The sequence below is a fragment of the Diplotaxodon limnothrissa genome, linkage group LG9 (genome assembly GCF_057381915.1).
Source record: "Diplotaxodon limnothrissa isolate DT_005_m linkage group LG9, D_limnothrissa_male_GT1.1, whole genome shotgun sequence".
Lineage (NCBI taxonomy): Eukaryota > Metazoa > Chordata > Actinopteri > Cichliformes > Cichlidae > Diplotaxodon > Diplotaxodon limnothrissa.
Genome location: NC_140604.1, coordinates 17831608 through 17844691, shown reverse-complemented (window position 1 = coordinate 17844691; position 13084 = coordinate 17831608). Strand labels below are relative to the sequence as shown.

Here is a 13084-nt window from a genome sequence, read left to right as displayed (position 1 = left end):
CTTGAGTAATGAATTGTGAACTTGGGTGCATTAATTCCCTTCTTGCTAACTTGTGATGCTGTTGTTGTCAGGCTTAACACAGTTCCTTATTGTTTCTCCTTCCTTGTGTCATCTTTCCAAACATAAACTTTAATGTCTGGCTTCTGGACATCTTTATGAAGAAGCAACTGTGAACTTGTGTGTCCATTAACATTTGCAGCAGCTTGGTCCTTGGTGCACTGGCACGATGTTGCCACCAGGGGGCCGGGAATCATGCAGGCTCGAGTTCGACTATCACTTCTACCTCTTCTTAAAGTCAATAAAGAGTTCTTTTACTGATGGCATGAAGTTGGCTTTAATGTTAGTTGTAAGATCTTGGGGTTGTTACAGCTTCACCTTGATCACAAACTACGCCACCGTCGAACTAAAACATAACATAAAATCCAATGAGATAGTAAGACGAGTGAATTAAAGACATAAAATGATCTATATAACATACAAACATACCTCGCTGGCTGACCCATGCTTTGAGGCAGAAATGAGCACTTTACAGATACTTTTAAGAAACAACTTTCTCTTAATTAAATTGGCTTCTCTTGCTTCAACTTGCCATGCTCACACATCAACATGGGCGTGCATCTCCCTCAGGTGCACCAGTGGAACCAAAATGCAGTACAATAGTTCCTACATGAGAATTTTCACAATAAATGACCTAATGGCATATAAAATATGCATAGTGCAAAACAAAATACATTAACTGAAAGTAAGGCAGTAAAAACAAGTATGTCATATCATCAGATAATCAAGAAATCTCATGTGAAATGTGAAAAATCCTTTAATTTTCTCAAAAATTGAGATTGTGCCTTATGTAAGAATTCTGGTTGTGCTTATTGACCTCAAACCGATTTCTGCGTGCAAAAATCTGTTAAAAAAAATGTTTTAGTACAACTTTGGTAAGCCGCACTGCTTGCTTGATGGATTGTCAGAGCATTACGGCTGCCGTAGTGAAAAGATTCGCGGAGTAATCTGTGTCCAAAACTCCGTCCTCTTCAGGTCCCAAAGTCAAACGAACACTAAGAGTTAAAAACGGTCTAAATTTTTTCATCTTTAATTAAATCATCAGCGTTGCTGCTTTATGGGGTGTAACAATTAAGTTTTACATCCAGGCATCCATGAAAACAGAATTTATTAAATTTAACGGAGTTAGAAGTTAACCGGAAGTTAGCTCGCTAGTTTCCACCTAAACATTTCATACCATGTTCTGACTGAGAAATTTTTGAAACTTATTAAAACGTACAGCTCTGCTACCACTTCCAACATAAATGAAGACAGAAAACTAAACAGCAGTGGCATTTGCATTTGCAGGGTTACTGAAGTTGGACTACCTGGTATATAATCTTGCTAGCGACACAGCTATGTTAGCATAACATTAGCACAGGAGGATGAACGCCAACTTTTTTTCCACTCGATAAAAGTTAACGTGAGGGATTCTGGTGGTTAGGGACAAATGCAATCGCATAGCAGGATGCTGTAAACGGACCAAACTTCAGTCAGGAGAACAACTGAGATCATTCATCCACAATAAGAGGTTAGTTATTAATATACTGCAACAACATGGGAATAGAACAGCTGCGAGAGAATTCAACATTAATGAATCAATGTTATGGAAGTGAAGCAAGCGCAGTTTTTGGCTTTCCCCATATTTCAAAAGTGCTTAATCTCTTTGCTATGACTGTCGCCCGCCATAATTTACAGATGATAATGGTTGTAGCCGCTGCAATGCTTTCGACCAAAACAGGCGCAGCTTGATGACATCATCAACATGCGCTATCGTGATAGAGCGATATAGTCAAAATCTCTATCGTTTATTTATATTGTTTCTATCGTATATCGTTTATATCGCCCACCAGAATGACTCGGGGGTATTGATTCATTTAAACTAAATTCAAATTCAAATTTTAAATGTTAAAATTCAAATTTTAACATAATCATCCTGCTGCAACCAGGTTTCTGTAAGGCAGAATAAATCGATTTGTTGATCAATTATTAAGTCATGTACTAACAGAGACTTGGAGGAGACAGACCTAATATTTAATAATCCACATTTCACTGTTTTACTCTTTGGTTCAGATGTGGATACTGTATTGTTCTTTCTTTGTGATTTTTTTATGTTTAAGATGTTTATTGCTGGTTTTTAGTTTGTTTGTTTTTTTCTTTTTTGGAGCTGACACAGTCTCTATGGAGATGGGTTTTTGGGGGAGTAGCAGGAGGAGAGAAGCTGCAGAGAGGCGTGTAAGACTGCAACTCTGCTTCCTGGTCCCAACTCTGGATAGTCATATTTTGGGGGGTGTGGTGAGAATAAGGCACGGCGGGACCACGGAGTATCATTCAGAGCCATCTTTATTTACATCTCACCACAACAACACCCAAACCCCTGAGTCCCCGTGTTTTTAACGAGGCGGGCGTGATTAAGTATGCCGTGCAGGTGCGTCCGCCCTCCCTGCACGGCATCACAGACCACGCCCCACCACAGAGGGTTTAATAAATTTGTCCATATTTCTAGAAATGAGAGCTGCTCCATCCAAAGTGGGATGGATGCCGTCTCTCCTAACAAGACCAGGTTTCCTCCAGAAGGTTTGCCAATTATCTATGAAGCCCACATTGTTTGATGAGTCTGTGTTGTTTCATATTTTTATTTTCTGATTTGATCAGAGAAAATTTAGCCTTTAAATCTTTTTAGGATGCAAGTGCTGACTTTTACAAGCTTCTGATGTTGTTGTGGTCGAGTCAAAAGAAATGGAGCCAATTTCTTTCCAGTGCAGCTATTATTTTACACTTCCAACTCAAGTTCAGGTCTGTTTCTGAGAAGCCCAGTGCGTCTTCGAAAGGAGCCACAAGGGCACTTTATGAAGGTGCAAAACCCTTTTCACAACGGCCTGTTGTATGAAACCAGTGGTTCCATAATTCAGCTTCTTTTCATTATAGTAAGTGTGTTCCAGGGAATAGCTCAGTCTGTGAAATCCCTTTTTATATCCATCTCCTTAGCTGCCTTTCAGCAGTGCACTCTTGAGGATCTTATATTCGCTCCTGGCTGCCCATGTGTGTTTCTGCATGCTGACACTGAGCAACACAGAGACCTCCCGGTCAGATCCATTAATTAGAATCACTTTACTTGATAACAGGTGAAAGTATATTAGCTGTGTACCTGCTTTGAATGTGATCAAATAGTTTTACAGCAGCAGTTTTAGTTTCTGGCAAAGTTATAGTTGCTTTCTGTGGTTTGAAAACTCAAAAGTTTCCTGTTTTTAGGCTATTGGTTGCTCTTTTTTGTGTTTTCTTTTGTAAATCTTGATACATCTTTTTGTTACCCTGTAAGTTAAACTGTCAATGTACATTGTGTTTGGAGCACATTTTGCATCACCACAGGCATTTAAATTGCCACTTAAATAGTGCAGGGATTTTCATTACCACCTTTAAAAGGGAATTTAAACTCTCACATAATCATTTGAACCAAGACAGTCATTTGGCCCTATTTGGCCTGATTGCCTGGCACACTGCTGGCTTGGCCGTGACTTTACATATTGTTTTCTCGAGCTCTGTCCTTGTCTCGCTGCACTTCCAATCTGCCGCCTTTATTGAAATGTATATCATGGCCCTGCAGCGGCCCATTTTCATATAACTGGTAGAGGCAATTTTATTGACTTATTGCGAAAAAGCTGGTGTATTGCGCATCGCACAAGCCTCATCTGTCACCCGCATCCCTGGCAGTTAAAAAGGAATGATTTGTTGTGTTAACTCCCATGGTGCTCTACATTGCCCTAAAACAAGATGCTGTTCCCCTTGACAATGAACACTCACTGCCTGAACATAAACAACAGTTTTATTGTGCTCCAGTCTGCGAGCTTCCAAATCAATGCTTTGTAAATCATCCTCAGGAGGCATGCAAACACAGATCCACTATGTGTTGCCAAAACATCTATGGACACACTGGCACATCAATACAGATGGATGAAGAGCACGGGGCCAATGCCGTGTACTGTCAGCCAATAATAATGAGTGCTTCTGTGGCAAAATAGCAGGGATTCTGAAAGATGAAGGGATCGGTGAAGCCATCAACTATCGTTTCAGCTCACTTCTAAACTTGAGCCATCATTAAAGTGTAACAAAAGCATAATACTTTCTGATATTCTGCAACTGCTGAACCTCACCCTTGCTGCCTGTTTATATTAGTTTCACTTAATGGGTTTTGTGCCTCCAGAGATGGTAAAATCTAAAAGGAGCAGCAAGCTGTACACAACAGCAGAAAGTGGGACAGATATACAGGTGCAATGTGGGGAAAAAAAAAAAAAAACTCCTACTCAGCCCTGCCTGTTATAGTAGCCTGGTTTAGCCTATAGATGTAGTGCTTACAAGTGTGCAGTCTGTTGCATGGCAGAGCCTCAGGGATAAATCTTTGTGCCTCATTATCTCTTCTCTTAATGATAAAGTTAATGTATGTCTTAATGACTGCAGGGTGGGACAATTACTCTGGAGCTTAAACTACGGTGGCCCTGAAGTGCAAATCACACCAACAAATTGCTAAACACAACAACAAAATTGAGAGGCCCTGAAGTGCAAATCACACCAACAAATTGCTAAACACAACAACAAAATCGAGAAACAAAAAAACAAATGGAGAATCACAAAAACAAAACTGAGAATCACAAAAACAAAATTGAGAAGCACAAAAACAAAATTGAGAAGCACAAAAACAAAACTGAGAATCACAAAAACAAATCAAGAAGCACAAAAACAAAAGAAGAATCACAAAAACAAAAGAAGAATCACAAAAACAAATCAAGAAGCACAAAAACAAAAGAAGAATCACAAAAACAAATTAAGAAGCACAAAAACAAAAGAAGAATCACAAAAACAAATCGAGAAGCACAAAAACAAAAGAAGAATCACAAAAACAAATCAAGAAGCACAAAAACAAAAGAAGAATCACAAAAACAAATCAAGAAGCACAAAAACAAAAGAAGAATCACAAAAACAAATTAAGAAGCACAAAAACAAAAGAAGAATCACAAAAACAAATTGAGAAGCACAATTACATTAAGAAAACCGGAAAGGGTAGGTACCAGTCGGCAACAGGAGACATCACTGATTGGATGTCCGATCTGTTCGTCTTTGGAACCGGAAGTTACTCTGCCTGTGGCGCATTTCGTTTGAAGAAGAACGGCGGAATGTTTTGTCCTAGCTGTGGGAAAAAGCTGGTTGAGGAGTCGCCGAACTTTTGCAGCGGCTGTGGCGAGAGGCTTTATCACGCATCTTGCATCGGAGACACTTCACTCCCATTGAGTAAGTTAATAAGCATAATAAAATGTTTGTTATTTATTGATTTATTAGCCTAGCGTTAGCTGTTTCCAGCCCATAGCAGACCAGAGGGCTGTTCCACTAAGCGAGCTCAGAAAATCGAGGCTCATTTGAAAATGCACGCAGCTGTCAAAATGACTGCTCAAGACCTTTCTAGTAGTGAAGGTTTGAGGGCAGTTCTAGTGTTAACAAACCTCGCAGCTAGGGTGCCACGGACCAGACTTGTCCACAAGCATATTGCATAATGAATGAGCAGAAAGACTGCAGGTTAGCCTCGTTCCTGGAACCGAATTTGGGGCAATCGAGCCTGGATTTTCAGAGTGAGCCTGGCTTTTGGGATTAGCTTGCTTCGTGGAACAGTCCTCTGAGCATTTCCACAACTGAAACGATAATAAATTAGTTCATTTATTATGTTTGGTTAACTTTAGGAACTAACCCTATTATGTGTCTATACATTAAAACTTACTGGTGTAGAATTGTATTGGTCAATAGTATCAGTTGCATTGTCATTCCTTGGTAGAAATTTTCTAGTGAGATTATTCAGTGTTGTCCTTATTTGCGTGTTGTGTGGACAATGGAATGTTACATGAATGAATGTCTTTAATGTGTGACATTGTAGTACATTTTTCCTTTGTTTCCCTTTAGCATCACAGACTACCTCAAACTGCCCGACTCCAACCTTCAGCACCTTCATAGAATACAGAAAAAAGAAAAATGAAGAGAGGCAAAAGTTTTCTGAAGGGAGGAAGGGCTTAAAGAAAAAGGAAAAAAGAAAGGTTCAGGTAGTTTGGCTAGCTCAGTCTGAAAACAAGTTGAGGTTAATTTTCTAATGACATTCTTTTGTTATTCCTTAGGGGAGTTGTGTAAAAAATGTTCAGTGTAGTAAAGCTATCCAGAATAAGAACAATTGTTTACGAGTAATTGTACATTTAGGTTGTCAGGAAGATCCCTCTTTAGCAGTTAATAAATATTCAAGTTTGAATAGATCTGCTTAGAGTCATATTAGTATCTACTTGGCCCATTGTTCATGTGTTTTTCCTTACAGAAAAATGTCGGCTTGATGACCATAAAAAAGGGTGGTTTGAAGCCATACCGTGGAAAAACTATTTTCCTAACAACAGACCCTGACGCTACTGCCACAAGTCTGCTCAATCAAGCTGTTAAAAAAATGAAGGACTTTAACAAAGATCTAAAAGATGGACCTTTCCTTCTTCTGTATCCGGATGGCACTGAGGTCATTACTGTCCCTGGAACACAAAGACCATTTACACTTGAGGCTTATAAGGCTGAAGTTGGCAAGCCTTATCAAAGAATCACTGTTTTCATCTGCTTGAAGAGTGACTTTGAAGATGGTAAGCTGCTAATGTTTGTTTTGATTTTGACACACATTCCCTTAGTTTCAACAACTGCTAATTTTGAAATTGTAAAATGATAACATTACGCATAAAGCACGCAAGTCAATAGCATACCTACATTAAAATGGTGAATGGCCTGTATTTGATATAGCAACTTCTAGGGTTCTACAACCCCCCCAAGACACTTCACAACAAAACCAGTCATTCACCCATACACATTCACACACTGCTGGTGATTAGCTACAATGTGGACACAACTGTCCTGGGACTCACTGACTGAAGCAAGGCTGCTGTACACAGATGCCACCTATCCCTCCCACTACCACCACCTGGCATGGAGGGTGAAGTGTCTTGCCCAAGGACACAACGACTGTGACAGACTGAGCAGGGCTCAAACCTTCAACCTTTTGATTACAGGGCGGGCTTTTAACTCCTCTGCCACCATTGCTGCCTAAATTAGCTTGTATATGTTATGTTTCTTCCTGGAAACATGAAATTCAGCCATTTTTGGATCTACTGAGTCATGATTTTTAAATGCTAACTTTATGCCTTTCGTATTAATCTATTATTCATGATCAAATAAAGTTTCATACATTAGTATGAATTTAGTTTGCTTAGCTTGATTTGTTTTCATGTTTTGTAGTTGGAGAAAACTCAGACTTGTCTGACTCTGACCCCGAGATTGTTATTAAAAGGCCCTCTGAGTTTGATCTTGCTGATACACTGGTAAGTACAATTTAAATTTTTTTTATAGAGTTTTCTTGTTGTTTAGCCACCACCATTTGCCTCAGTTCAGTAAAACAGTTAATAGTTATATGTGAAATACATTTTGTGTGTGTGTGCGTGCGTGCGTGCTCGCTCGCGTGCGTGCGTGCGTGTGTTTGTTTGTTTGTTTCAGCCATGGGAACTTCAACATGAAAGCAGTCCTTTACAGAAAGCGGCAGAATATGAGTAAGTGATATTTTAAGAACATGTAATCTTTTACTGTTTTTTGCCTAAACTTTTGTATTAATGAGATATACACTTTTGTCAAGGTTAAAGGTTCAAGGTTCTTTATTTGTCACATGCATAGTTATACAAGTATAACACACAGTCATTCATTCTGTATATGGTTTTTGGAACATGGACTACATAATACTTGTATTGCTTGTTTGTTAATCAAGATGCTTAAATATTTTCAAAGTGTCAATTAATATTTTCACAGTACACAACAATAATGCTTTTCTTTGTTCTCTAAGGAAGGGTGCTGGGGATCTTGTGCTTGCTAATGAAGTACAACAGGTAAAAAACTATTTTATTAGTAAAACAGTGCAGCAGACAATCTCCACCGCCTTTACTTTGCAATTAGATGACGATTCACTGTTTGCTTATTACATTCATTGTTATTATACAATGCATTTCACATCATCAATTTTCATACTATCAATAGATTATAACATCCACCCCTTAAAGGTACACTAAGTGAAATAATCACAAAGCAGTCTAATGTCTCAATCATGTTGGAAGGAAGGTTACATTGAAACTAACTGTGTATGACTCGTCTTTGTCATCTAGAATCTTCTGGCGCTGATCCGTAGCCATGAAACTCATGGAACGGGAGGAGGGAGAGTCACTCGTTTGTTTATAAAGATAGACTGTAGTACACAAATTTGACCACAGGATTTCTTATTTCATTCTTACTTACTGTACCTTTAGATAATCTATTGGGATAGGAAACCTAAGATACATCCATCTACTTCCGGACCATGGGTCCCATACTGCTAAAAAAATAGGAGTCTATGAGCCAATAAAAATTATTTTCTGATCCCGTTTGATGTGTATAATGGATTTAAAATATGATGTCCGTGAAGTATATAAACACATTTTTGATGCCAAAAAGTGCTTAAGCGACAGGTGGCAAAGGTTATTTTATGTTTTGTTTGAAAAGACGTGGCGAAATGTAAATGTTCGTCTCACAAAATTGACATCATCGAACCAGACACAGAGAAGAGGAAAAGCTTAGTTTTGTTTAGCGAGCTTCGAATCCTTCTTCCAGGATGATGTGGAGAAAACCACTATAAATCTGGCCATGTGATAATTAGCAGCTACGCTGGGGGAGAAAAGCTTCTGAGGCGACATCATATTTGCGACATCTGACTTGTAGTCATTTTAAGGACAAATTTTTACAAGCTAACAAATCTCAAATTACATTACAGACATAGTCGAAACACAATTATTTATTATTTAAATTGAAGTACAACATATGTGTGATTCAGAGAGTAAGGCAAAGCAGACCAGAAAATAACTTTTATAGCTCCATTCACTTCCATTCATTTTTCTTTTGTTCAGGGACCCACGAGCAGACCAGAAGGGGAGGAGACTTAGGCTCCCTATATTAAAATAATTATCAATTGGTCAAATATGAATTTTCATTCATCCTCTTTTCTGTATTTCCAGGTCATAGATTTGGAAGAAGAAAACGATACAGGCACTACTGAATGCCTCACTGTCGAGAGCTCCTGTTACAGGTGCGTTGTATCTTGAGTAATTATTCCAGAGGTTTGCGCAAAATATATACACACAATTATTATAAATGTATGTAGTTTGACTCTTTTACATTTGATTCTTCAGAAAAATAAATAGTAGAATCGTTCTATAAAAGTGGAACTGCATGTTTATGCATTTGTATTTTTGCATCTACACTTTGTGTACATGTTTTCACTCTGCAGAAACTACACACAGCTGTTTGAACCGATTGTGATTGATGATGAAGATCCTACTCCTAACGAAGCCAAAGCTGAGCCCCCAGAAGAACCTGTGTTAGTAATTTAAACATTTGAATCCAATTAACCGCCATCTTGTTCTGTACAAGACATCATGCAATCATGAGAGAAGTATATACACCTTTAAAAAATAAGTTTCCCTTTTTTTTTTTTTTAGAGACACCAATTTGGAGGCACATGAAATTATTGCAAATTTGGCACTGGAACTTGACCACAAGAAGGTCAGCAGGTTCAATATATCAAGGTCAGCTGTATGGGATGGAGCTGTTAGAGGATTTCGACGCAGCACATACTCTGACAACTACGACATGTTCATCAAGTTTAATGATGATGCTGGCAGCTTTGAAGACGGTTTGGATACAGGTGGCCCGAGGCGTGAATTCCTCACACTTCTTATGGGCAGTCTGAGAAATCGCCCCATCTTTGATGGACCTCCAGAGAGCCGTTATCTTGTATATAATTCAAGAGGTGGATGTTTTCTCCGTAATTATTACAATGGAAATTTTAATAAAAATTGGCTTATTTTTTTCATTAGCATATTTAATAGCAATTAACCATGATAATTATGTGCCCTGTATTACAGCTGCCAGGCAAGATGAGTACTTTTTAGCAGGAAAGATGATCGCTGTATCCATTGTGCATGGGGGACCAGCACCACATTTCCTCTCCAAGAACCTGGTCAACCACATCACAGGGAATCAGAGTTTCAGCGCCACTGTAGAAGATGTGCAAGATGAGGAGATCACAAAAGTTCTACATCAGGTAGAAAATTACCTAGGCTCAGGGAATGGGTTTACTTAGAAGACACTTGGGGCCAGTTTAAAAGATTAAATCAGGATAACAGTTATCCGTGTTGGATCATATCTTGAAAGTAGGTTCAAGGTAGATTCTGTAATCTGAAAGGACAGATTTCCACCTCCCAACAACACAAGTGAAATAACAAATTGATTATTTCTTTAATCCAATGTTTGAATGAATCGTAAAAGTAGTGAAAATTATTTTTGTTTTTCTTACAGTAAACCTTTTTTTTTTTTTTTTTTTTTTTTTTTTTTTTTTATAGGTCCTGAAAGCTGAATCAGAGGAGTCTTTGCATAATCTTATTTTGCAAAACAGCACAATCTTCCAAACTGCTGGATGCCTCAGAAATGTCAAGCCTTGTGAGAAACAAGCATTTGTGGAGGAATACCTCAGATGGTACATCCTTGAAAGAAACCAAAGTGTCATACAACGGTAAACTCATTACTCCTTTTAAATTCAGGATGGCCAGTTGCTCATCACAGCAGCCACTGACATTTTCAGACCTTCAGATGTATATGAAAAAACTGATTCGGTAGCATCCGGTGATCTGATGAACAACAACTTAATTCCTGAGCCACTGTTGCACGCTATTAACCTTTTGACACTAGAACTCTAATTTAGTATACATTTATTGTTCACAATGACCCATAATAATCAGTCATGCAACATGATTAATTTTTCAGTTATTTATAAAAAGAGGTGATCCCTTTTTCGACACACTTGTTTATTCCAGTGTGAAAGCACTATTTTTTTTTTTAAATGCTGAAATCCCAATGAGCTCTTCTTTTTTTGCTGTCACAGTTAATTTATGAGCACTATTAATTATTTTTGTGTATGCATTTGAAATCTGTCCAAATTTATAATGAAAGATCTAGTAGGTAAAGTCATTTAAACACAATTTAGAAGACTGCAATAGTCATAGCTATAAACCAATTATTAGTTATTTGTCTATCCTTTGCAGATTTAAAGATGGACTGGAAAGTCTGAATTTTTTAAGTGCACTGCAAAAACATTCCAGTGTGCTGGCCCCACTCCTATGCTTCTCTGCAAAGGCCCTGACTGCTTCAGAACTGGAGAGCATGTTCAGACCAGATCTCAGCCCAGCAGGAAGCAACAAGCGGCATAAGGAGGTCCTAACACTTGGCTTTTGGGCAGATTATCTCCTTGATTGTGAAGGTTTGAATGGCCGTTTTTATTTGTTTATAGTTTTATGAAAGGAGAGGTAAGGAAATTAATTTTCTGTAATGTACTACAGTGTTTACTTTCTTCTTTCAGAGAAGGCAACAGCAGTGTGTCTGGAAGATTTGATGATGTTTGCCACAGGGCTGACGGCAGTTCCACCGGCAGGAATGACACCACCACCATGCATCCAGTTTTTAAGTGATTCGCCTTTTCCAGTTGCAAACACCTGTGCAAATACTCTGAAGCTACCCATCTGTGACTCATATGGCATCTTTAAGGCCAACATGGACTTTGGAATTCAAAATGCTCCAGGATTTGGATGTTCTTAAATCAGCAAGGTCATCAAGTTACAGTTACTGAGTTACCCTGTTAAGTAGTGTGCCAACGGCAGCTGAACCTAACACATTCATGTGATAAGCAACTTCCATATTGTTAAACATTTAGTTGTTTTTTCTTAATATTGTGTATGTTGGAAAAGTGACAGAAATGCTGGACACTATTTGTAAATGTTTCCTTGTGGTTAAATGTTAATATTTAAATTCATGCCAGTTGCTGTATATTATGAACAATATTATATTCAATTTAGCAAGAGGGAAAGGAAACACTACTAACATTAAAAAAATGAAGGAAAAACAGAAGGGCTGGAGCACTCAAGTCCAAAGGTTTTATTAGGTGCAAAAAAAGGAAAGAAACTAACGTTTCAACACAGTGTGTGTCTTCGTCAGAGTAACTCTGACAAATGTCATTACAAACTGAAGTTCAGTTGGTATCTAAAACCCAGCTATGTCCTTCAGGGCCAAATACAGTTCTGTGGCCGATTCCCAGTCTTGTGGCTGCTGCAGTGTGTTTTGTTGTACAGCCTGTTGTAAATATTCCTCAATGTTTGGATCACCACACAATCCAACCGGTAGCCCCTCCTCGGGAAACACATCCAGTTCCCTCTCCTCAACAGCAAATCCACAGTCTCTTGAACCATATCTGCAAAATGAAAATAGAACAGTGAAGGATTTTTTGCTGACAATATGGAACTATATAAATCAACGCATGCAGTGACATGTTATAAACTGCTGTATCATACTTATGTGTAAAATTATGAATATATATTAACCAACTTAAGCAATAACAACACCTTGCATTTAGTTTGATGCAAAAGGTTAATTCATTTTGTTAAGAACTCAAATACCTGTGAGGCAAGAGATAGAGTTCGTTTGGAATCCCCCCTGGACACGATGCAAGTCTGCTTGGCCGGATCCTGTGTTTGTTCCAGAGGTCTTTGCATTCATCCAGGTCTTTCTGTAGAACCCCTCTGAAGCAGAATCTCAGCAAGCATTGGTGTTCGTGGCTTCCATTTAAGTTTCCAGAGTCTCTTAGGTCTCCAAACAAGTCCATCCAAAACTGAGACCTGGGTATATAATTAATATTTAAGAATCAATTTAGCTTTGTTCTTGGTCATTTTATAGGGTTTGTTACATTTTGGTCCCATTTAAAACATGCCACAAATGGATGTCAAACAAAGTAATACATATTAGTTTTCCATAAATATTGTAGCGACCCTGCAGTAATGTTCTTGTTAAAAATGCTGTATTCTTTTCACTCTGTTCTGTGTGTTGATTGTGAGGAGTGGAGAGTTTGGTCTGAGTTTTTCATTTTGTA

At 38.3% G+C, this 13084-nt stretch overlaps 1 protein-coding gene across 1 annotated transcript; it reads left to right on the top strand.

The window, feature by feature from the left end:
- Positions 1 to 5061: 5061 nt before the first annotated feature.
- LOC146625398 (uncharacterized) lies at positions 5062 to 11792 on the top strand. Its single transcript, XM_085362037.1, has 13 exons — positions 5062 to 5319; positions 5980 to 6116; positions 6380 to 6686; positions 7333 to 7415; positions 7588 to 7640; positions 7928 to 7970; positions 9126 to 9196; positions 9398 to 9487; positions 9609 to 9919; positions 10035 to 10213; positions 10512 to 10681; positions 11211 to 11425; positions 11525 to 11792. The coding sequence occupies exons 1-13, from the start codon at positions 5130 to 5132 to the stop codon at positions 11758 to 11760; spliced, it is 2085 nt and encodes a 694-aa protein (XP_085218163.1). The 5' UTR covers positions 5062 to 5129; the 3' UTR covers positions 11761 to 11792.
- The last annotated feature ends 1292 nt before the right edge of the window (positions 11793 to 13084 follow it).